This window comes from Pan paniscus, chromosome 2, assembly GCF_029289425.2.
Source record: "Pan paniscus chromosome 2, NHGRI_mPanPan1-v2.0_pri, whole genome shotgun sequence".
Taxonomy (NCBI): Eukaryota; Metazoa; Chordata; class Mammalia; order Primates; family Hominidae; genus Pan; species Pan paniscus.
The window spans coordinates 109197075-109222422 of record NC_085926.1 but is presented as its reverse complement, the minus strand read 5'-3'; the positions used below and the strand labels follow the sequence as shown (position 1 = coordinate 109222422).

General features: G+C 39.7%; 1 protein-coding gene across 2 annotated transcripts in view; it reads right to left on the bottom strand.

Moving 5' to 3' along the window:
- Positions 1-16603: 16603 nt before the first annotated feature.
- NECTIN3 (nectin cell adhesion molecule 3) overlaps positions 16604-25348 on the bottom strand; it is a 130792-nt gene continuing 122047 nt past the window's right edge. For both annotated transcript variants that reach the window (XM_024928162.4, XM_034957067.2), the window contains exon 9: positions 16604-24816. In XM_024928162.4, coding sequence (XP_024783930.2) covers positions 24637-24816 — 180 coding nt within the window. In that variant the 3' untranslated portion in view covers positions 16604-24636. The remainder of the gene's footprint in view (positions 24817-25348) is intronic.

Here is a 25348-nt window from a genome sequence, read left to right as displayed (position 1 = left end):
AACAAAAGTTTTTGGATTGTTGTAAGAATTGGCCCAATTAACTGGCACACCATAGGTGCTCAATAAATGCCTGAGATGATCGAGATTTTTTTGGGTAACAGAGTGGAACCATTGAACAGGAACTACCTTCAATCCATGGTGTGTATGTATACTGGTTAAGAGTGCAGATCCTGAAGCAAGACTGCTAAGCTGTAAATACCAGCTCTGCAACCTCTTATTTATAGGCTTGGACAAGTTATTTCATCTCTCTATTCATCAGTGCCCTCATCTGTAAAGTCTGGATAATAATATCTTACTTACCTCATAAGAATTAAGTGACTTAATATAAACACAAATGTAAAGCGCTCAGGACAAACTAGGTTTGTAGCAAACACTGGGTAAGTATTGATTCTCAGTATTATTATTACTGTATATTGTTTAAAATGTATATTTCATAGCTTATATCTATCACTAGTCAACTATTTTCAAAGACCTTATTTTGTTTCATTTCCTATTGATCATTTAATAAAACTACTTTTTTTTCTACTGATTTATATTTTTAAATGCTTGGTAATTCTAGCTCTCTCCTTTCCTTTCCTGCTTCATCAAGTCTTCCTGGGTGATTACATTTCAAACGAGAGAATCAATGACCTTTATGAATCTCTCAGGAAGTAGAGCAGGCTCTAAGATTCTACTGAATGTCTGATTTTTTTTTTTTCCTGGTAAGCCTTAAGGCTTGACATTCTCTAGGGTTCCTTCCCACATTAAAATTCTGTGGGGAAATTCCTTTCCACTCTTGGAGATGATTAGGGAGAAGGAAACAAGTTTATCTAAATCTCCATGGGAAATCAATGATTAAAATGGAACTAAGACATTGTTTCTCCCCCCTCTTCTTTAATGGTGACTCTATTAATATACTTCAAGGCCATTCTGTCACAATGGATTTAAAAAAGAAAACCTTTTATTTGGCTTTCCATTTTATAAAACAGAATATTCAATGGCTTTAAATAAGAACTTCTAGAACCTAGCATCACAGCAACGTTCTCCTTTGCAGTGAAAAAGGTGCCACTGCTATTCTCCAGCAGCAGGACAAGTATTTTGAGTGAAGTTTACCTTGGGGGATGGATTTGCACTTTTCCTGAACACTCTTACGTTCTGTCTCTCTATGTTCTGTCTCTCTATATTCTGTCTCTTTTTGGATGCCTCAGGCTAGGAGCATGGGCTTTCTCCATAGCCAGGGCACAAGGCACAGCTGCCAGCCTACACCATCATCAAGCCCCTCAGTTGGTTGCAACAGTTCTGTGCTTTATCGACCAGCTCAAAAACAGTATAAGCCAAAGGGAGTGGGGCGACAGCTCATCTCAGTACATTTGGCTGAGAGCATCTTCATCTTCTAAAGTAAGGGGACCAAGATAAGAAACTATCTTTAAAAGAACATCCTGAGACGTTTCTCTTTCTTCCCTAAGAAAAATTCCTGAGTTCTCATTGTCTTTCAGATCCTGTGTCACATCACATCCATGAGATATTTGAATCTTCCTGGAATTCAAGAAAGAACAGTTCATACTTCGAAGATCAAGATCTTAGAGATAAAGGAGACCTTATAAAGAAGAGGGGGTACTTACCCACCCAGTGTGGTTCAAAAGCCTCTGGGAAGCCCCCTGAAGTTTCTCCCTCTCTGCCTACTCCATAGTTAGAATTGATTATTTAGATATTTGCTGCAAGTAATTTGTAATTTGAGATAAACTGTCTTTAGTTGACCTTTGAAAAAAATGAAACTACCACTGATAAATAGGAGAGGACAGATCTAATTTTTAAAAATGGTCATCAAATATATAGAGTGTTATAAAAGCTTAGAAGTGAAAACACGAAAGCTCCTTTAGGAGTAAGGTTAGAGATGGCTGAAAGCCGCCAGCCTGCTAGTCCATAGGTGGTAAAGTAATTATGCACAAAGTTATCCAGGAGCAAGGGCATCAGAGGGAAGACTGCTGCCAAATTTAGGTTGGAGTAATTCAGCCTGAGTTGAGAGGGAATCCCGGGCAAGACTTCATGGATTCTCCAGGGCTTTCTCAGGACAGTCAGCCATAAGTACAGTGCTACAAGAAACAGATGTGCTGGGACAGCTTGATTTCATGCATTTTTTTTTAACTCAAAAGAAGCATTTTACTAAATATAACTAAATATGATCTAATTTGTATATTTTAAAGACTTTTCCAAGACAAATTGAGGACAAGTATCCTTATTCCACATGTCCTGGTTTGAGGTTAGGAAAATATAGCCTTTATAGTAAAGAATGTATAATTCAGAGCTGAGCAACTCAGTGCCAAGGGAAAAGGACTGATGTTGGGCTACAAGCTGAGGTGAGTGTGGGAGTCCTAGGGGTAGAGGATGCCTCACCCAACTAGAATGTGGGAGAGAGGCAAGGAGCTCAAAGCTTGCCTGCAAGGCCTTCCAACTGGAGCAAGTCAGCTGCAACAGGGAGGAAGGGAGGATCCTGGAGCAGTGTTTTACACTATAGTTGCACTGTGTCTCAACACACCAGACCACATGTGAGCCCAACCCTGAAGGCATCTGAGGTTTGCCTCCTTTCTTACTTGAGGACCTGACCCCTCCATCCAACTATCCATTCTCTTACTCTTCACACAAAAGACTCCAGGGCAGTTTTTCTAGGATTTTACTTAAAAAAGTTTGTTTCAGGGAAAACGAAATAACTTTAAAACAGTCAGAAGACACCTTTTGTTCTTGAAGTTCAAAATTACTTTCCGTCTTCCTGTGTATGTCTTGAGTCCATTTGCACTTCCTTTAGTGAGAAGCTCCACAGTTTATGCCAACATTTTCATATCCAGAGAGGGAGGACCTGATATAGTGAGCCTACTCTGTACACTTTTCTCTGGAACTCTAGCAAGAATCATGAGGACATGATGGTCAAAGTTAGCTGTTCAGTTTAAATTCTAGCACTTTTATTGCATGGGTGTGTTAGTCTGTTCTCACACTACTATAAAGACATACCTGAGACTGGGTAATTTACAAAGGAAAGAGGTTTAATTGACTCACATTTCTGCATGGCTAAGGAGGCCTCAGGAAACTTACAATCATGGCAGAAGGGGAAGCGAACACATCCTTCTTCACATGATGGCACGAAGGAGAAGTGCTGAGCAAAAGGGGGAAAAGCCCCTTATAAAACCATCAGATCTCATGAGAACTCACTATCACAAGAACAGCAGCATGGGGGTTACCACCCCTATGATTCAATTACTCCCACTGGATCCCTCTTATGACATGTGGGGATTATGGGATCTATAATTCAAGATGAGATTTGTGTGGGGACACAGCCAAACCATATCAATGGGTTCATCTCAACAAAGGCAATTTTATACCACTATGATTGTCATACTGAATCCCTTGATAGTTTCCCTTTAACATGAAAAAATAAGAGTTACATACATAAGCTAAGAAGTTGAAAGGTTGTAATAACCTCAAGCAGTGTAATAAGAAAACTCACCGGGAGATGGACATTACTATTTTACTTGACTATTTCTCCTATCAACCACTGGAGGATCCATGACTCAACAGCTCCAGCAGCTAAAAATGCTTACATTGAATTCAAAGTCTAACTATCTATGTGTTTTTTATTCTATTTTTGAGGTTATAAATGTAATACATGTTTATTACAGAAAATCTGAGAAAACATAGAAACATTAAAATAAAAATCTATTCTAACCCCATAAAGGAGTGCTGTTAACGTTTTAATGTAGTGACTTCAGCCTTATTTATAGAATATACACATACACAGACACATGAACACACTGTACCACTGTGACATAACCAACATCACAGAATATAGCATTTTGAATTTTACTGTTTTCACTTAATATTATTAACATTTCCCATGCTTTAAAATATTATTGGAAAACATTTCAATGGCTGCATAATGTTCCACAGTATAAATGTATCATTATATATTAACTTTTCCCTATTAGTTTTTGTATTGTTTCTCGATATTTGCTATTTTAAATAATAATTTAATAAACATCTTGATACATGAATCTTTGACTGTTTTGCTATATCCTTAAGGTAGGCTGCTAAGTGGGAAATTATTGGGTCAGAGAGTATGAGCTTTTCAGAAAAATGTGTTAGTTTATATTCCTAGAAGCAGTGTATGAGAGTTTATATTATCCCATTTTCAATACTGAATATTATAATTTAAAAATTCTTTATTACTACAAGGAGTGAAAAATGGACAATTCATTATTGTTTAAAGCTTTTTAGTTTTAAAGAGGTTTCCTTTTCATAGAGGAAAGAGTATAATTGAGTGTATAGCATATTTTCTTCAAACCATGTATAGTAGGCCTACCCATAGGGCTTCCCTTAAATATCATAAATGGAACCATTTGGTAGTAACTATGATACTCTCAGTGCAAAGCACACCCTCAGAGTTTCAAGAGAAACTTACCAGACTCTGAGAGTGTGCTTTGCAGAATCAACACATCAGAACGTCAGCTGCAAAAAAAAGAAGATGGGGCAGTTCTCAAGCCCAGGGCATCACATGGAAAGGCCAGACTGTAGTCAGAACTCCTGCTCTAGCAGGAGGACTTTGGACACTGAGAAAGAAGATGCTGGAAGATAGAAAATAGTCTTAGAAGATGTGGAAGGAATTGAAACAAACACTGTTTAGTAGCTCCTTTTGCTGAAGATGTTCCTATTGAGAAGAAAGCTTACGAAGTTTGCTGAAGTAGGCAGAAATCATCAAACACTCATATAGCAGTGGGTATCAGAGTGAGATGCTTGCTGGTAATGAAACAGGTCAGACCTACTCATCTGGTGAGCCAGCCTCCTGTCAAGCAGCAGATGGTAGAAAGATGTCCATTGAGGAAGGCACAGCATGCCATCTGGAGGATAAGGTGGCAGCTCTTACCCAAGCAGAGAGCACTTAGCAGGGAGGAGTATCTTGAGTGATCCCTGATGGGTGTATATGACCCTAATAGGGCATGGAGAGCTAAATACACTGTCTGCCCAAATGTGAGTCTAGGTCAGGGTGTTTCAACATGCAAAAGCAGACCCTGAGCCCTTGTCTGTGGCTCACGAGAAGGACCAGCAAGGGTAAGGGGGACACTGGATAACCTGAAGATCTAGACAAGTTATCAGGTCAGGCCCTTGGGTCCAGGACATCCAAACAGTAGGCCAGTTACTAGTGTTCATGTCAAGCTACAGGCTGGCAGAGGATATCCTCAATATGTATGACATTGATTCAACACGTTCTACTGCCAAGGCCTGAGATTAGGCCCAGAGCCTGCAAATGGGTGAGGGATGAGAGGTCTCAGCTATGGTATCTGAGAAGACTGAGATGGCAAGACTTAGGACTGAGAAGACTGAATTGGCAGGGAGCCAGGAATGTCTTCAGAGAAAACAAGGATGCTGCTATCAAGGACACCCCAGAAGAAACTCAAAATATTGCACTTCATTGTCACCATTCGAGCTCCTGAAGAACTGCAAACTTCAAATGATAAAATAAATTTATGGGTGAGGAAAAAAAACAGGTATATTAGAAGAGGTCCAGGAGGGATTGAACAAAAACTGCAAATGTTTACTAGACGAAGGGGAATGAAATGACCAGCCAAAATGAAGTGTGCATTAATACCAGCAAGGGGGGATTAAAAGCAGGAGATGGATTTGTAGGGACACATTTTTTTTTTAAAGCCTGCTAGTAAATCAAGAGCATGAGATTCATGATGACTTTAAAATGGCTAAGGTATTGAACTGATTTCCTTAGTCTGTCTTTAATAAGGAAATGGAACCAAACAGCCATTTCAATTAGGTGGTAATGTAGAGTTTGCAAAAATGTCCACAGCTGGTAAGGAAACCTGGAGCCTGTATAAATATGCAGCTCAGCAGATGTTGATGAGATTCATCCTTGAAAATGATGCCTGCAAATAACCCACACAAAGCAGAAAAGGGGTAGCCAGAGTGGGAGAGAGCAGGAAGAATGGGGAAGGAATGCGAAAGGCAGCCAGCTATTTGGCACCTAGAGGAGTGCCACACAGGGTGCTGGAGGAGATAGGTATTATGTATGTGAAATCTATAAGATATCTTCACTACAGTCCTAGAAGGCAGGCATTAAAGTGTGTTACAATCCCAGGAAATACTCATTTGGAGAAGTAGTTCAGAACACAGGTAAGGAATTGTAGGTGGCAGTTAGCATCACCATGTTTTTCCATGTGTCTTTAATATATTCAATAGGTTGCCAGGTCACTATGACAAAGCTTAGTTTTGAACACTGTATGTTAGATTTTGTGCTTTCTAGCAAACACTTGCCAAACACATACTACATGTCTCATCCTTGTGGAGAGGATAAAGAATGCAAAAGTACATATCCAGTCCCAGCCTTTGTGAGCTTATGAACTTATGGAAGCACTAAATAATAAATCAGCAAATAGTGCAAAATGATGTAAGCCAAGCCAAACTGTGAGCATGTGAGGTGCAGGTTAACAGGGCCAAGCCAAAGAACGAAGGTGCTCACACTGGCTTTCAACATTAGAGAAGACACAGAGCAGGTGGCACTTGAAATAGGCTTTCAGGATGGAAAGATCTAGGCAAAAAAGAGAGGGTGCGCTTTTCTTGCAGAGGTTAGATTAGCAGGTAGTATGTGTGGGGGAGGGAGGAATAAAATAAATGGACTGGAATAGAGAGCTCATGCTGGGAAGTGGAAGGGGACCAAGTAGAAAGGAAGACTGCCAAGCTGCAAAAGGAGTACTAGAAAAAACAACAGAACATGATTTGGTCAGCAAGGAGTTATTTGGTGTTCTGAAGTAGGAAAGCAACATGAGAAAAGTGGATTTTTAGGAAGACTGAATCAGCCCTTGGGAGGCAGAAAGGATTAGAGCATGGATTGTTAGGAGGGTATGCCTTCAAAGTAAACTCTTCCCTTTTCCTGCTGCCATTGTGATCTAAATTACCACAGTCTCAGCTAAATGCTTGAACTGGTCTCTTAACTGGACTCCCTGCCGCTGTCACTTCCACCCTTGGTCAATTTCAACAGGGCAGCCAGAGTGATCCTGTTAAAGTATAAGTAGATTACATCATTCCTCTGTTAAGAACCCTCCAATAGCTCCTCTCGCACTCAAGGAGAAGCCCAAGTCCATACAATGCCCCTCAAAGGAGTACCTAATCCAGCTCCCACCTCCCATTCCTTCCCAGACCTCATCTGCTATTTGTCCCCTCAGTCCTTGCCATTCTTCAAATATGGTGGGCGTAGCCCTGCTGCAGGACTTTTGCACTTGCTGCTCTGCTTAGATAATTCATAATTCTTCCCTCGAATGCAGGACTCCTACCCCTCTATCAGGTCTTCATTTAAAGATCAACTCATCAGTGAGGCCTGCCCTGACCTCCCACCCCCATTCCCGATCTAAAATTGTTTCCCCTTCCCTTGTTTTTTGCACTTATTACTCTCTAGCACCCTCCCATGAGTTTAAAAACTCCATAATCCATGGAATGACATATGCATGTGGTTACTCATATATATATATATATATATATATATATATATTTCATTAAACTGTTTACTGTCTCTTCCCTCCACTGCCCCCCTGAGGCAGAGATTGTTGTTTGTTTTGTTCATTGCCATATTCTCAGTACCTAGACAGGAACTTTGCAGGCATTCAATCACATTTATTGAATTGATGGATGAATGAATGCAGGAAAATCACAGTAAGGTGAGAATGGTTGCAGATATAAAGTGGATGAGAGCTGAAGAATGGAGGCAAGGGAGGTAACTACAGAGAGACTGCATAAAGATGCCAGAGCCTTTGAATGACTGCAGGAAGAATTAAGAAAATGCATGTCTCTTCAGCAGAAGCACTACCATTGCTCAACATGTCTGATGGGCTGATAAGGCCAGAGTTTTATGAAGGGGAATCATCTCTGAAGCATGATAAACATCTGAATGAGACCCATTAAGTGACTTGCTATATGAATAAATCTCAACTTTTTCTTTTCAGGATATTCCTAATGAGGTTTTGAAACACATACTTTCCCCCATTCTATCTTTAATTCTGCTTGATATCACTGCAAAAGCACTCATTTTAATACTAGTTAGAATTCTAAAATCAATACTAGTATGTTTTCACTTTGAGAGCTCATTTTTAAGGTAGCATTTTGAGGCTTTTTATTACAAGTATTATAATTCATTGTTTTACAATTAGAAATGTCAAGGAACCTCACATATGTGGAACTTGAAAATAAAAAAATACATATATGAGATGAGTAATATGAAGGAAAGGAAAATGAATGTGAGAGTGAAAAATATTGAGAATAAAACTAAGAATGGATGGGGCCAATTATTTTTCCTAAAGTGCTGTTATAAACAAACATTTGTGGGACTGGAATTGAGGTTAGATCGATGCAAGAAAAAGCAAATGGGACGGGGGCGGGGGAAAGTGTGCTCTGAGATGGAAGGAGAGGACCTAGGGGGAGGCTCTGCATCAAATGCTTAACATCCTATCGGCATCTTCTGTCAATATATGGTCCATATGGCCTAAAGACAGACTGGGAAGCTTAGAGGGCCTGACAAATTAAGAGAAGGGGTAGGGATGGAGGCACCAGCACGACGGTGTCCTTTACGTATGTGAAGCAGGGTTTTAATCAGTCCATACACTTAGGTGTGCAGGAAATATCACATCTCTTTATTTTCTCCTACTAAACTTCTTCTAAATCCATGCCCCCATACAACAAAGTGAGCTGGAAATCCAAAGCTATTCTTGCAGCAATGTTCTTATGCTTACCTTTTCTATTTCAGCATTGTGCCAGAGTCCTGGGATCCCACATAGCATGGTGGTGGGGTGTCAATTGGAAATTACTGCTCAGACACCTGGGTGTCAGCCCATGTGTCTCTTTAGATCGACCACTGTGTAGTTTCCTGGCCGGGGACTAGAACATAGGACAGCCCAGCCTTCTATATTTACTCAGTAACCTCTCCCTCTGAGGCTCTGCTACATACACAGGGAAATAGGGAAATATGAGACAACATGCTTGTCTATATTTCTTGTGAGACCTTTTATTTAGTTCCAGAGAAATTGTTTTCTCTTCAAACTCTATTTTCAGGACAATGGCTTTAAGATCGGGGGGAAATTAAGAAAGGAATGGGACAAATATCTCCTAAGAGGAAACATAAAAGGGGGAACAGGTAGGGAGAAAACATAAGTTAATAAATTAAATGTCATTTTGCCATTTATAGAACCTCCCTATCCTGTAAATAAATTAATAGTAGCCCAACAGAATGAAAGTAGCTCCAACCTCCTTGAATTCCTCTCCTGGTGTGGTAGACATGGAAATGCGCTGGCCACATCCCCCTTCAAGGAAAGACTTGCTGCTCCAGCTCTCAGCCCTTCCTGTGGTAGCTCACATCCAGACTGAGGGAGGCAGGGGTATCAAAGTCTGGCTATTTCAGCCCAATACGGAACAACTCAGATGGGCCATACCTGCTCCAGAACTCATTGCTGGGGTGGATCAGGGCCTCATGGACCTGTACCAGTTCTTCTGTCTCTCTGCCTAATCTTGCCTCCTGACCCTCCCTTCCACAATTGTTTATCCGTAGAAAAATATCCTTTGTGCCACACTCCATTTCCACATCTGCTACCTGAGAACTCAACCTAAAAACATTTAAGAGTGGCCCTAGAAAATAACTAAAATGATGGGATTTTGGAGCCAAATCCCTACCCACCTAACAGGCAATGAGGACCTAATCGGTGATAGATAAAATACAGCTATCCCTTGGCACTAATTGACAGTCCAGTGGGTGGTCAAATGGAATAGTATGTCCACAGAAGAGAATGCACTAGCAGGTGAGATTTATCAGGTGTACGAGAAGTGAGAGGGAAATAGTAACTCTAAGGACAATGGGATTACATGAGTATTGCTGAGGGCCATTGATTTATTATCGAGGGATAATAAAAAGATGCAGGCAATAGGCAGCTGAGAGCTAAATATGTAAGCCATGAGATTTCCCTGGTAGTTTTCAGAGAGGTGTTCATTTCCTACAGCAGGAAGGTAGAAGAGCTGAGGGTCGAGCTCAGAGCTAAAGATAGTACTGATTTCTAGATACAGTTAAATGCCCAACTATGGCAGAACTGTTACTCCAGCCATGGTTGGGGAAAAACAGGACCCTGACACTTGGGATAGGAACATCTAGGACGATTCCCTGAAAATGCTGAATCTTAAGGTGATGAACTCTCTTGGTTTTCCAGTGACAGGGGAGTTTCCTGTGATGTGGGGTTTTCAGTGCTAAAACTGAGGCAGTACTGGGCAAACTGGGGCTGTTGTTCACTCTACAATGCCTCTGAATTCTGTGAGCCTAGAGAAGTGGCCTATCCTCCCTACTAGCATTTCCTTCTTGCTTAAAAACAATGCTGTCTCTTTCCTCCAAGACAGCACATACCCCACTCTCAATATCTGCCCCCCACCCCCGACCTCTCCTCCTGCCTACTAGGTGTATAAGTAGGATTAATTCATAATCAGCCCAGGACACGTTGAGCCTGATAAGGGAAAAAAGGCACTCTATTCCAAAGAAGCTGCAAGTCCTAGCCAATATATACTGGCAGATGTCAGGGCAGTACCAGCGGGACTAGATTTTGAGGCTGCTTGACCAAGAGGAGTTGGAACATAAGATTGGAGAAGGGAAAGTTTATTGATTTGGGAACACTCTCCAGAGACACAGGATTTACACCTTGGCAAGGCCCCCAGGAAATGGTGTCACCTTGCTACTAGGATGGCTCCTAGCAGCATGGAAAAGGCAATGGCCCATGCTAAGCAAAGATGGAGTGCCAGAATTTCCCTGGCAGATGGAAGAATGGCTTAAAAGGCTCAGGGAAGTGGATATATTAGACTGGAAGTATTATATATTTATGTGAGGCCCCAATACCCTGAAAAGGACTATGTTTCACAGAAAGGCACAGAGGACACACCATTTACTAAGGCCATGAGGAATACACAGGTGAGGGGATTCAGCCTCACTAAAATGTTAAGCAATGAGGAAAGGACCTCAAATGGATAACAGCAGTGATGATAGGACCCCAATATAAGAGGCCAGGTAATGATGTGTAACTGCCTGAAGCAAGGCAGGTGGATACAATTATCCTAATGAGTGGTAAGGTTGGAGTGGCAGCAAAAGGGGCCTAATGTGCAGTTATGGAGATGATTACAGTGGTTCCTGGACCAGCAGCATCACCACCTCCTGGGAACTACTTAGAAATGCAAATTCTCAGGATCCTCCCCAGGCCTATGGAATCAGAAACTCTGGGGCTAGGATCCAGCAATCTGTGGTTTAACAAGCTCTTCAGGTTATTCCAATGCAAGCTAGTTTGAGAACCACTGAATTAATAGAACACGGCCTCTCAAGGATTACAAAGGTAGACAGGTAACAGAATTTGTCATTTTGTACCATCAGAAGAAATTGAGGGATATGTAATAAGGAAGCTGGAAGCTGATAAATAAAAAGTCAAAAGGTTTTGTCATTTCTGAACTTGAGACAGTTTTCAGACCTATAATTTACTGAATGACCACAGGTCTCCACGATGAAGGACCTTGCAGAACCACAGCAAGTATTCATGACAAGAATTTCCCGTTCTTGTCCAAAGAAACATACGGCTATTTATTTAGGCAGCTGTACACTGGGGACACCAAACATTTCAAGGACTCTTGGGCCCAAGTTGACATTGATAGTTGGAGTCCCTAAGTGTCATTACACCCTCCCTTCATCAGAATGAGCACATACAGGAAGCTGGTAATCAATGCAGCCCTGAAGACCCACTTGACGGTCACTTCCCCAGTCAAAGGTATAGACACACCTGATAGTTGGCACAATATCCACATAGGTCCTTGGCCTGTGATTAAGAGTTAACATAATGAGGAAGTCAAAATGGAAGTCCCTAAAACTGCCTCCCTGCTGAGTCAAATAGTAGATATATAATATTATTGCCTCCCAGGAGAGATGGCAGAAATTGTGCTACACCTAAGCCTTTAAAAGGTGATGGTCCCTATCATATTTCCATCAAATTCACCCGTCCAGTTCTTGAAGAAACTAGATGGACCCTGGAGGATGATAGTAGTTTCCCACGAACTCAAAGTAATATCCTCAATTATATCCATTGTGTTAAATGTGGTATCTTTACTAGAGCAGATTAATATGGCATATGTGGCCATGGATATACCAAGTGTTATTTTCTATTCTGATCAAAAAAGAGGATCAAAAAGAGTTCATATCCATGTGGAATGGGTGACAATATACCTTCACAATTTTGACTCAGGACTATATTAACTCCACTGCCTGTTTCATAATGTAGTCAAGAGAAACCTGGAATCATTGAACATCCCAGGGAACACCTCACTGATCCACCATATCGGTAGTAGGATGGGCTTAGAATTGGCATGACACATGTACTCCAGGGGGTGGGAGACAAATATTCCAGGGCCTGAAATGTCAGCAAAATATTCAGAAATCCAGTGACCAGAGGTAGCTAGAATATTTCCTCTAGAGTGAAAAATAAATCATTGCCTCTTGCACCTTCCAGCATAAAAAAGCAAGTTCGAGGTGTGGGAGGCCTCTTCAGGTCCTGAAGGCGCATATTTCACACCTGGGAATACTGCTTCCGGCAGCTATAGGGAGTGGAATCCTCTGTGGCCAGAACAAAGAATGGGAGAGCGGTGGATGTTTCTGTAAACCATCTGCAGGAGAAAATAAGATTGCCTGAAAACACACCAATGCCACAGGCCATGCCTTCATATTACACTAAATCAAAAGTAGTGATTCTTTGGATTAGGGTGTAGGGCACAGACCTTGGGTGTTGAACTCAGCACGGTGACAATCACTCTGACATGCTCCAGTATTTACAGGGATAACAAGGCTGACTTTGGAAAGCAGGACTATGCCAGGAAATCCAGGACATCTGGCTGATTCACAGCAGGGCACATCTGTGCTAGAATGTCCTTTGCATTTTAGAAAAGACTGCTTTTTCTTTAGACAAGAGAAGAACGGGATAGTTTGCAGATAAAGTCACAAATTGTTCAAGTCCTTTTGCCCTGCATATTCCTACTTGGGAATTTACAAATTTGGGAAATCAGTAATTGAGTTCTGATTAAATGATCAGGATGTCTCTTGACAATAAATAGTTCTACCTCTTCTACACTGAGCAAGGTAAGATAAATATAGGTGAAAGCATCAATCCTTCACTGAACTTTTGGCTTTAACACCAGTAGGAAGGGAAGTATTTAGAAAAGGTTGTGGGAGCCCCAAGAGATTGTGGATAAAAAGGATTGGTTATTCTTAAATATAGAACATGAATCTCCATTTAGAAACATATTAGACCAGAATTTCAAAGGGCTATTTAATTTTTATTTTTTAGAGACAGAGTCTCACTCTGTCACCCAGGCTGGGAGGCAGTGGAGAAATCACAGCTCACTGCAGCCTTGACCTCCTGGGCTCAAGTGATCCTCCTGAGTAGCTGGGACTACAGGTACATGCCCCCTTACCTGGCTAATTTTTCTTTTTTTTTTTTTTTTTAAAGATGGGGTCTTACTATATTGCCCAGTGCCCAGGCACACCTTGACCTCCTGGGCTCAAGCGATCCTCCCGAGTAGCTGAGACTACAGGAACATACCTCTATACCTGGCCAATCCTTCCTTCCTTTTTTTTTTCCAGAGATAGGGTCTCACTATATTGCCCAGGCACACCTTGAACTTCTGGGCTCAAGTGATCCTCCTGCCTTGGCCGCCTAAAGTGCTGGGATTACAGGTGTGAGCCACCTTGCCTGACTTCAAGGGGTTATTTAAAATATGAGATAAAAACTGTTTATTTTTTGGATAATTCACCCTCTAATCTCAAGAGCTTTCTTGCAGCAATTTCAGAAGGTGTAGAACAATTTTTTTCCATGCATACTGCTGTTTTGGTAGAAACAGAAGTCTAAAGTTGAGGCTTTTCCTGGAACCTCTGGAAAAAGGAAACTCACAGGCAAAATGTCTGACTGCGTATTGCATATCTAACTGCTTAGACAAATCTTCTCCAACTTTTGACTCTCACTGTTGAACTCTTGCACAAACCATCCATATGTATGGAATGTCTGTTCTGTTGCTTGCATGGCTATTTCCCATCTATTCAACACCCAACTGCAGGGTAAGTGCACATGAAAGCAATAACTTAGTGTACCCTGAGAATGACCCTGTATGGCATATGTACCTGAATGTGTTTTCCAAGCTAGAGAATCCAAGAGTGGCCAACCTGGAGATTTGTTCCTTGTCTATGAGGAACATCTGAGCCCCTAACCCATCCTGTGGAACACCAGCCATACGGGGGATTGAGGCCCTAAGTTTGGGTTGAATGAAGTTGACAGATGAAGGTCGTTAGGTAAAGGGTACTGAGTGAGAATGTTATATAAACACCTTTTGCAAGCGGTTGCAGTTCTTCTGCCCAGGCTGCCACTCTCTCCCCAGTATGTAAGCCCCAGTGAAACCCCCTGTCTTGTTTGCTGGCTCCAAGTCTCTTCTTCAGCCTCTCGAATGTGGTGCCATCTCCATTACAGTCAACAGGGGTTTGGCACAACACCAAGATACATGTTCCAGGAAGTTTTCTGGATGGATCAGAACACGTTATCTTCTGTTGCTTTGCCTTTATTCCAGTGTGTTTTTTTGTTTTTAAAACATTTTTGGGAGGATGCACGTTTATATACTTATTTTACCTTGTGGAAATGTAGTTATGATTTCAGAGTAATGAAGGCTGAGAAAAAGCAAAAGGCTATCTGGGAGTTTCATAATACAATGAGAAGAGGTAAATATTCTCCCTCCCACTGGATGCTTGTAGGAATGGAGAAGACCAACGACAGCTTTGAAGATGTTAGCTATATTTAGTGATTACTATATGTCATGCAGTCAGAAGTGGTTACACCAATAATGTGCTAGAGTCAGCTGGGACCAGCTTGCAAGTGCTGATAGTGCACATCCCTTCTCAGCTTCAGGTTCAGTGGTGTCATGCTGGTAGCTTAAAACTGGCCCTGGTGATATCAGGTACACCATGGAAATCAGCAAATGACGCAACTCAAGGTTTTTGTTTGTTTGTTTTTGTTTTTAAACCCAGCAAGTCGATTTATCAGCACTCTACCTTGTATATTCTTTTTAATCTTCCATATCTATCTTTAATAGGTTCATGCTTTCTTCTGCATTTTTTAACATATAGAGTGTATTTATGATACCTATTTTAGTGTGTTTGTCTACTAATTCTATCCTCTAGGTCAGAGGTTGGCTAGCCATGAGCCAAATCCAGCCTACAGCCTATTTTCATACAGTTTATATTTATAAGCTAAGAATGGCTTTATCTTCTTAACGGGTTGTAGAAAACAAACATCACTAGCCATCAGGAAAATTCAAATAAAAAACACAATGCAATCCCACTTTCCACTTATTAGAATGCCTATAATAATAATAATAAAAGAGATAATAACACATGGTGAGAATGTGAAGAAAGTAGAGCCCCCATTCACTGTTGGTGGAAATATAAAATGGTGCAGCAGCTTTGGAAAACAGTTTGGCAGTTCCTCAAAAAGTTAAACCACAGAGTTGCCATATGATCCAGCAATTAGATACCTAGGTATAGATGCAAGAGAAATAAAACATGTGTTCACCCCAACACTGGTACACAAATGTTCATAGCAGCATTATTCATAATTCATAATTATTTCCAAAAAGTGAATGACCCAAAAGTCCACCAAGTGATGAGTAGATAAAATGTGATATATATCCATACAACGGAATATTCTTCAGCAATATAAAGAAATGATACATACTACAACATGGATGAACTTCAGAAATATTAAGTAAAAGATGCCAGTCACAAAGAATTATGTAGTATCTGATCCCATTTATATAACATGTCAAGAATAGGCAAATCCACAGAGATGGAAAGGAGATTGGTGGTTGCCAGGGACTTGAAGGAGAGGTGGATGACTGCTAATGTGCATGGGTTTCCTTCTGGAATGATGAAAATATTTTAAAATTGATTGTGGTAATGGTTGTACAACTCTGTGAATATACCAAAACCACTGAATTTAACACTTTAAAAAGATGAATTCTATAGTATCTAAGAAGTTATTTTTAAAAAAGCAGTCCCTAGACTCTGGGATTTCTAAGACCAGTAAAGCATCCCCAAATCAAAGTTCAGGAATCTATTATAGATGCCAACTTTTCTTTTTTGGGGGTTGGAGTGGGGTAGGGGGACCAGTAAATGAGAACATTTAGTGATCATTAAGCACCAATATAATTTTATAAAAGAAAAGACATTTTAACTCCTAAGGATTAATCAGGAATAAGCAATAATTATTTAAGTGGAATAAATGTAGCTTCACTAAAAAGGTATTAAGTAATTGTAAGTAATTACAATAAGTAACATCATATTAAAAAAATTTTCCAATGCTCCTTGAAGCATAAAAGCATTTCTACTATTATTTTTAAAATCTTTTTAAAAAGGACTAAAGTATAGAAACTTAGTTGCCATAAAAGATGTTCTTTAAATCTTAAATTTAAATTTTACAGTCATGTAATTAGCTTAATTTTTACATGTATTTTAATTTACTAATAATGTAAATGAAAAATCTTAGTTGATAAAAACTTTATTTAAAACATGTAAAGAATCATATAGTTCAAAACTGCAAAAATAAAAGACAATTTCTTGTAACTTAAAAATAAAGTATATATCTAGAAACCACCACATTAACATCTACTATTTATAGTACAATCTCCAATTCAAAGCTAATCTTTGTATTTCTGTATTTTGCAACTTTTGAGCTAGAATCTTCCTCCCTATCCAACTATACTGTTATGTAACCCCATTGTTTTAACATTTAACAATACAACTTGGGTATTCTCTGACAAGCAAGAATATATACTATTGATCACTTCTATACACCAAAATAAAAACAGTTCAAATGACTAGAAACTAATTTTACAAAAGAAAAAAAAAAACAGGTTAGTAAAACATTTCTTTTGAAAACAATGGGTGAATTAGTATTCTGAATTGAGCTAGAGCACATTTTTGCTTGAAGACTCTCCATATTAGGCACTATGCATTTATATAGTACAGAACATTTGCAAAATGCTTTTCACCATTTATTAGGACTCACAACACCTGGGTGCTGGGGAATAGCCGGACTACCTCAGTTTACACAGGGAGAACCAAGGCACACTGTGAGATCTTGCCGGGGCCAGAGTGAGACCTCATTAGCTTCTGACTTCTTGTAGGAAGAGCCAGATGTTTCTTTGTGGAGGACATTAATTTGTTTAATGATAGGAGTAAAAGTATGTGGGATTTGTTGTGGGAAAATTAGTTTGGGCTCCATAAATAAAAAGTTCAGCGCATGGATAAGGTAGAGATTTCACTGTGAAAAGGGTCAATGAGAAGAAGTTAAAACCAGATATAAGGCTCTTTTCAGACAGATCACTTTTCAGAAATAAAAATAGCAAAACGAGAATAGGAAAAAAATAGCTATAGAGTTTTTCATTTCTAACCCAAGGGGCTTTGATAAAATCACTTTAAAAGAAGGATCTCTCTCTTAAAACAACCCTTAAACATCTTATTTTTTCCCCCTCATAAAACCCCTGTGAGGTAGGGAGCACTTACTTACAGGGATGAAGCTAAGAAGTAAAGAAGTTAAGAGTTTAAAACCACATGGATAGTGAACAGGCTGGAGCAGATGTTATGTCTTAAAGCATTGGCTTAGAAATAGAAACAGAAGGTAGAGAATAAACAGGAACTTTTATGGATGGACAAGTGGAATAATCCAGGGATCTAGTAGCAACACCAGCTACTTAACATTTCTTTTAAAAAGGACTTGGAATTTCAAGTATGTGATGAGGCCTAAAATGACAAACACTTGTCTGGGTATTGAAATGCTCAGCTGAAGGGAATATATGCAATATGTTCTCATAAGACCATGTGGGAAAAAGCAGAGGCATAAAAGAGCTACAACCTGGACAAGTGCAAACTAACGCATTTAGGACAAACTGCTGTTACCTCTAGTTAAAATATAATGGGCACTGAGCCATCAATATGGCTTGAGAGAGTAACTTAATTTAGCCTGATCAACATGCTAGGGTAGGTTTTTAAAAAATACCAGTCATTACTGGAAAGGGTATTTAAAACCAAAACAATGGCGCCTATTCACTTGGAAAATCACGTACAACTCTGGTATTCATAGATCCACTGTGAGTTATTAGCAGAAATTAACTTCTGGAAGAGACACATAAAACATCTCTTCATGGCTGACAGACACATCTGTAGTAGGATAGGACACAGTTCTAAGCCAGCATAGCAAATCTGATGTTCTGGATCTCCAGGGAGGCTTTCCCTCAAGGTCTCTAATCAACTTTCACAGTCAAATTCCATACCATAATAATAAATACAACCAATTTAGGTCATGGTACCAAGGATCCTGCTGGGTCACAGGGCACCTGATTATAGGAACTTTATAAATTGTATTGCTGGGAAAAACCACAAGAGGACAACTGTTTGGTTTCCCATCTTTTGATGCAGCAAAAGAATGATATAGCTCACCTGGGTTTTATTAAAGATTGTGTGGGATGGCATTTATAATCTAATCATCTTAAGTCCATGAGTATATCTCCTTGGGTCCAGCTGATATGCCTCTTCTATAAATCATGTGCTAGTGGCAGCTGTAAACACAGATACAGAATGGGAGCATTTAGAGGACAGTACCCTGCCCATTTTCAACTCATGAAAATGTTGTTTTCAGTAAATATATATGGCAATAATATTCAAAACATCTATTCCTCTGAAATTATGGAAGTTAATCCTAAACCTCACAGCTTTAAGATACAGAATGTAACTAGTACTTTTTGATGTAGGGAGGCATGTTGTTTGATATATATCATAACCTCAGCCCCCACACACTGACTAGAATATTCCGGGGGAAGGATTAATGGGATGGATTTATTCATAACTAACGGAATGGAGAATGTTTTTATTTGTCAATGGTAGATCCTCTCTCCTTGAGACCCAGAGGGAACTTATATGTCATTGCCCCAATTGAAAACATATGACAAAATTTTTTATGTTCTTCTGAATTGTTTATGTTCCCTTTTATCTTTAGTCTACTCTGCTTCAAACTTCTACAGTCAAATTAAAACTTGAGAAAAGTAACAAACTCAATAATAGAAAAAAACATAGAAGTAACCTAATGTTTCAAGTATTGAGAGAAGTTTGCAGGGGTGGGATTCTCTTGCACATGTGAACGCAAAATGTTTTTTTGAGCTGCAAATTTTAAGTAGACATTTCTTTCTCTCTTACACACACACACACACACACACACACACACACACACCCCTAAGGATGAACAGGCTGTCACTAAGGATAAGTGCCAGTTCACCTCTACACAGCAGGTTGTTGAGTTTAGAGCAGTAAAGAGCTTCACCCCACCCTAGTGTGAGGGTATAATAACCTGTGAAATCTTTAATAAGTTCTGTTATACTTGATATAATTTTTAAAAATTATTTTGGCATATGTTAATCAGTCATAATAGTTACTCTGGGGGTGCCTGCTTAACGTCTGACATATCCTAATTGGGAATACAACTTCAGGGCTGCTAGCATTTGAAAAAAAACTCTAGTCACTTCAGACACTACCACAAAAGCTTTATCTGTAGCTTAACACAAGAGACTTTGTTAATAAGTAAATATTTCCAATGATTCATATTAATGGCGTTAAAGATATGTGGATCGGCCCAAATATTGTAGGGCACCCTAGACCTTCCACAAGCAGTGTATAAGAATCTGACAAGCCCAGCAGTTTGGGATTTCTAACTTATTCTTTTAGAAGTGAAACTAAGAATTGACTCGGCTGACTGAATCTGCTAGAATATTGCTGGATTCACTTCTAATAACTCTTCTAGGTAGGATAATGTTGGGTTGCACAGAAGGACAGAATTGGGACTTTTTCAAGCTTACAGGACAGGTTGCATGACTGTTCTGGTGCCTGCTTGCTCATAAACACACATGATGCAGCACTTGGTCTAAGACCTGATTTCAGTGTAAAGTACCACCTGGTGAGGTTGGGAGCCCTATAGCTCTCACACATTTCTATCTACTGAAGGCTACCAAAACAACCTAATAATTGTGAGTGCCCAAACTGGCAAAGGCCAGGTTATAATTTTCTCTAGCGGAGGAAGCCCAATATTTTTATAGATATAACAACATTAATCCAGTCATAGTCTACAGTTGAAATAAGCCTGCAAATAGCAGCCTCTAGTTTAATGGGGATGAAAGTCCCTGGTCCTGCTATAAGGTCTGCAAATGACTTCAGAATGAAGGAAGGTCCTTGTCAGCCAAACACAGGAAGAAGAGAACCACAGAGCTGAGCCACGGGTGGGGACTGTGACATTTCTATTTGATGCTTTTCTATTCTTCTGTCTTTTTGGCTTCTTTCCAGTTGTCCAGTATAGGAGTGTCGCCACTCCTGGGAGTTCAGTAAAGGTGAAACAAACACAGCAATGAGCATATCGAACAACTAAGTTGAGGGAGAGATGTTAGAGAGAAGTTTGTGCCCACTAAAATTGAGCCAACTGAGATGGAGTGGTTATAATTATTTGGTTGGTTGTTTTTATAGCTATGGGTAATCTAATGAATATGAGAGTCTGAGCATTTGAATTACCCATAGTAAAGTAAAAAAAAGAGCATATGTACTTGCTTTTGTCTTAATAAACATTTCTTATGGTTTTATTCCATATACTCTCTTATATCTTTGCTTTAAAAATAATTTAAAAACTATGTTCCCCACTCCCCAAAAGCAGATTTGAAAGAAGTAACAGCCAACTGATGCTCAGCATGCCCTATGATTGTACAGCAGGGGAGTATGAGCCTGTCTGTCCCACAGGAGCTCCTGGGAAGAGGGCAAAACAGGAGTCTGGTTCTATTCCTTGAGATGATTCATGTAAGGTATTTGCCCTAGAACCCAATCCATACTACATACTCAATGATGTTATTTGTTATTAGTAGTAATTTTTAAAATAAGAGCAAATACTGGTAATAGTAACATGCATTTTCAATTCTAGCTAAAGCCTAAGCAGCTAAGATTCAGACAAAAAGCTTTTCACATGACAATTATTTGTTATAGTAAAAGGAACTTCTCTAACTTGCACTTGGCTATACGTGAATTCGATCAAACTGAATTTTTCATTTTGCCACTTCGTAATCCCTAGGGAAACTACAGTATTCTAAATGCTGGCAAGGGCCCTGGACATTTAGGTTCAATATGCAACAATAACAGAGTCATAGGCATTTGTCAGTTTGAAGGAAAATTACAATTCTCCAATTTCCCATCCATTATCATCTTCTTTAACTCTCAACACAATTCTGAGAGGTTGCAAATGATACCCCAGACAGGTTAAGTGACTTGCCTGTTTGAATGGCTAGAAAGAGGTGAAGTTGGGAGTACCTGTTTTGATTCTTGGTAAATGGTCTATCTTCCAAACTCCAGGGAATGAGGCTTAAAGGAAGGCTCTACTGTATATAAAGAATAGCACCGGAAAACCAGCACAGTGCAGGAAAAGAGTGAAAAATGGAAAACCAAATAGTGAATTTTAGACTACTGTGAAAGAGGTCTTAGGAAATCATTTGCAATAGCAGGATGAAGAAACTATCTTGTCCCTTTAAGTAAACAAGCCCATAGGAAAGTAATGGGGAAACCAGTTCATTGTAGTTTTCAGCACATTTCTTAAGTATCTATTATGTACATGTTACACAGAAGCATAGCCCAGGTAAGAATTTTATATTACATACCCCAAAGAGCATGGACTTCTTATACCATTGCATATGGTGTGCAAAGAACACGGTGATCTGCTACTGTAGCAACAATGCATACTCCAAGGCATACTCTTGGGCTGCCTACAAAATAGGCAATAAAGGCTGTGCGTTTAAGGTAAGCATGCACACCCCACCCAGAAATGCAGAGCTGCAACCATAAGTAGATAAGCGCTCTGAGGATTTATTTCTGTTTCAGACTGTTTTACTAAAGAAGTTATGGAAAGAGTATCTAATATCAGCTATGGATTATTCCCTAAACCTCAATCGCTGACCTTTAAGAACCTAACTTCCAAATTTAAATGGCATTGTCAAGTAGTCTAGGCTCCAAATTTAGAGATCAACAGGCTACTTTTGGATGGCAATTTTTGGTAGAGAGGCCTGGTTGATCAAACCCTTTTAAAGCTGCTTTCTATTTAGCCCAGTTTTTAGAGAGAACAGATGGAAGGCACCAGGATAAGCTATTATAGAGCTTCTATGACCTGTGTAAAGGGCCAGGAGCTATAACATCTACCAGTTTGTTAAAGAAGTATCCTAGCTGACACAAAGGCAAAGAAGATACTGAACTCACTGGCTGCAGGAGAGGTGAGACTACATCCTGAAATTTCTTTTCCATAACTACACTGAGAATTTTAAAAGGTAGACAGTGGGTTCCTCAAGGTATGGAGGGTGCTGAAGACAGGCCACAGGGCTCCTGAGAACCAGTGTTTCCAGATCCCTTTCTCTGGTGCAAATGAAGACAGCTACTCCCCTGGGTCTATAGTATGCTTTTGTGAACTAATTCAACAATTTACTTCCCAGCAGGACCCTGGAAACCATCCCCAACATGTAAGACATTGACATTTTTAAAGCTTTCTAAAGGAGCTGACATACCCCCTTATTGCCTCCATAACATCCAGTGTTTATGAAACACTTCCCTGTCAAGCAGAGCTCTGATCACAGCCATCCTCCTATTGGAAGACAAATGCCAGGATTCCTACACCTTCAGTTATACTAACTCAGCGTTGGCCTTCCAAATAATAAAGTTGAATATTTTCTTTGCTACAAAGGGCAGTACACTCCTACTCTGAGGTAGCACAGTAGCAATGGGCGTCCTTGAAATTCACCCTTTGATCCTTACAGCTACAGACTTTAAAACTGCTAATTACCTAGCTAAAGCATTGAGTTGAAATCTAAGCATCCTGTCTCCCAGAGTTGCTGGTCACTCGTGTAAATGGGGGAGAATATATTTCTGCTGTAGAACTACCTAGATAATTTGATAAAGCATGGCAACTAGAAAGAAGAAACAAACACACAAAGAAGAACTAGAGCCAGCATGACATAAATCATAACGTATCTTTGGCATCTCATTAGAAATCTATGCTAACATTCTCCTCTACCCTTGAAGTTAGGTTGGAAATATACTTAATGTATTTTATTGCTTATGTCACTCTTTCCTAAACACTCTGTAGTATTTTCTATACCTCTGACACACCTCTAACCTTCCAGAATACAAAGTAAGATGCTTTCCTTAAGATGTGAGGGAAGCGATGGACATGCATGTGAAACTACATTCCCTCCACCTCTGCTCTGTAATTATCTCACTGTAATTACTATTGCCAATCTCAGGGATGGAAAGCTGGCAAAGGGAGATGAGAAAACTCAAGATACATTTACAGACACTAAAGTGTTGCGGGATACCCTAGTAGATAAGTCATTATATTATTTACTTTTTAGAATCTCTTGACTCTTGGTGACCAGGTAAAGTAGAGGAGAAGGGATAAAAAACATGTCAGTTTAACATACGTGCCATATTGAAGTGCCTTTTCTTTTAAGTTTTCTAAATTTTCACCTGGCTTTTAAGAGCAGAAGTTATTTCATGGTGACTTTCCAGCAGGCTTTTCTGAGGTAGATAAAACATGGATGATAAGTAGTCTGAAGAATGCAGAAGGGGAGGTGAAGACTGTGTGGCTGGGATTAGTTTGAAAGAAATTTCAGAAGTGAAAGCTGAGCCTGTCATGTACAATACTAGAGAAAAGAGGAACAAGGTTAAAGGCTGTACACCATTTAAACAAGGTTTTTAGAATTTAATAGGTGCAAAATAGGCTAATCTAGCTAGTAAAGAACAGGACTGTAGGAACAGTGACAGAGCAAAAGAAGAACCTTTGTTACATACAGCTAGTCAAAAGTAGGCAGAAAACAGCAAGAGATATGTATCCCTCAGGACCTCAGTGTTCAACAAGGAATATATATCATAATAACACAAAGGTTTAAAAGCAACCAACAGGCTTGAAGGTTTCAGCTGCCTTTTGTTGCTGTTTGGATGAAGAGCAAATTTTGCCTCTTTCCTCAGGCCTCTGTTTGTACACAGGTATTGTAATTGTATTAAGCATGTCAGGGAAATCCAAATCCCAGCTAAATAATTAGTGAAATAGATTCTGAACTCATTTTTATGCCCGTGTGAATTACAGATGAACAGGCTAGCATGCCTGAGACCCAACGAGGTTAATAGTATCAGCTGGGGCCTTTCTTCCCGGAGAATCACTGCAGTTATCACAGGCAGATGCTGTACTGTTAAATGAAAATGCCATTGTAGGCCAAATGTTAGCAGTTAAACACCATCGTCACAGAAACACACAAAGCTATAGTCAAGTTCACAAACACAGCTGGTGGTTAAGAAATGCTTAATGAAGAAAAGAAATTTGCTATTGGCTTTACGTCATTCATTAAGACTTCCAGTTCTTATATGAGAGACAGTAAAATAACTATTGGCCTTAGCTTCTCTCCCCAATCTAAGAAGAAACATTTGTTAGAACGCCCATTGGAAAAAGAGAAAAATCACACATAATGTTCTCGTGGGTCGACGTAGACTCTCTTAGGGTCGTTATTTTGATGATGTTTGCCAGGGCTCCGGTCTTGGTAGCACATCTGATTGTAAAGGGGGTACATCTGCTGAATGCCATCTTCCCCAACTGGATTCTCATCTTCATAGTCAAAACTCCTGCTATTCAGTCCATTCTAAAAATTCAAACATTGCTTACGTTAGCAGAGCAGCTGTTTGCATTTTTCTAGCACTGGTAAAAACAGGCAAGAATAGAATTTACTACAGTTTAGTGTCCCTGATTCATTATGCCAAAAACTATTGAATGGCAAGGTAAAGTTCAACAACTTATATTTTCCAGTCATTTGTTGCTTACAATACCCTGAATAAGAATAGTAGTAGCTCCTAAATACAAAATTGTGACTAATGGGGACAGGGATCAGTTTCACATTTTAAAATTTGGAGTTGCTATCAGTTAAGGGAAACTGGAGAAGAACAGGGTTATAAACCTCAGGAGTCTCTTAAGCAAGGCTCAAGCTTGAAATGAACATATGAGACATACAGAGAATTAAGCCAACCAAACAAAAGAAACCTCGACTCAGCTCTGGGGAACTGGGGAACGGACACAGCAAAATGAACTGGCATTTGAACATATGCCTGATAAAACTGAAAAGAAACTCTGCCAAAAATATCCTCTTGTCTTGACCTTTCCTTCTGGCTTGACCTTGC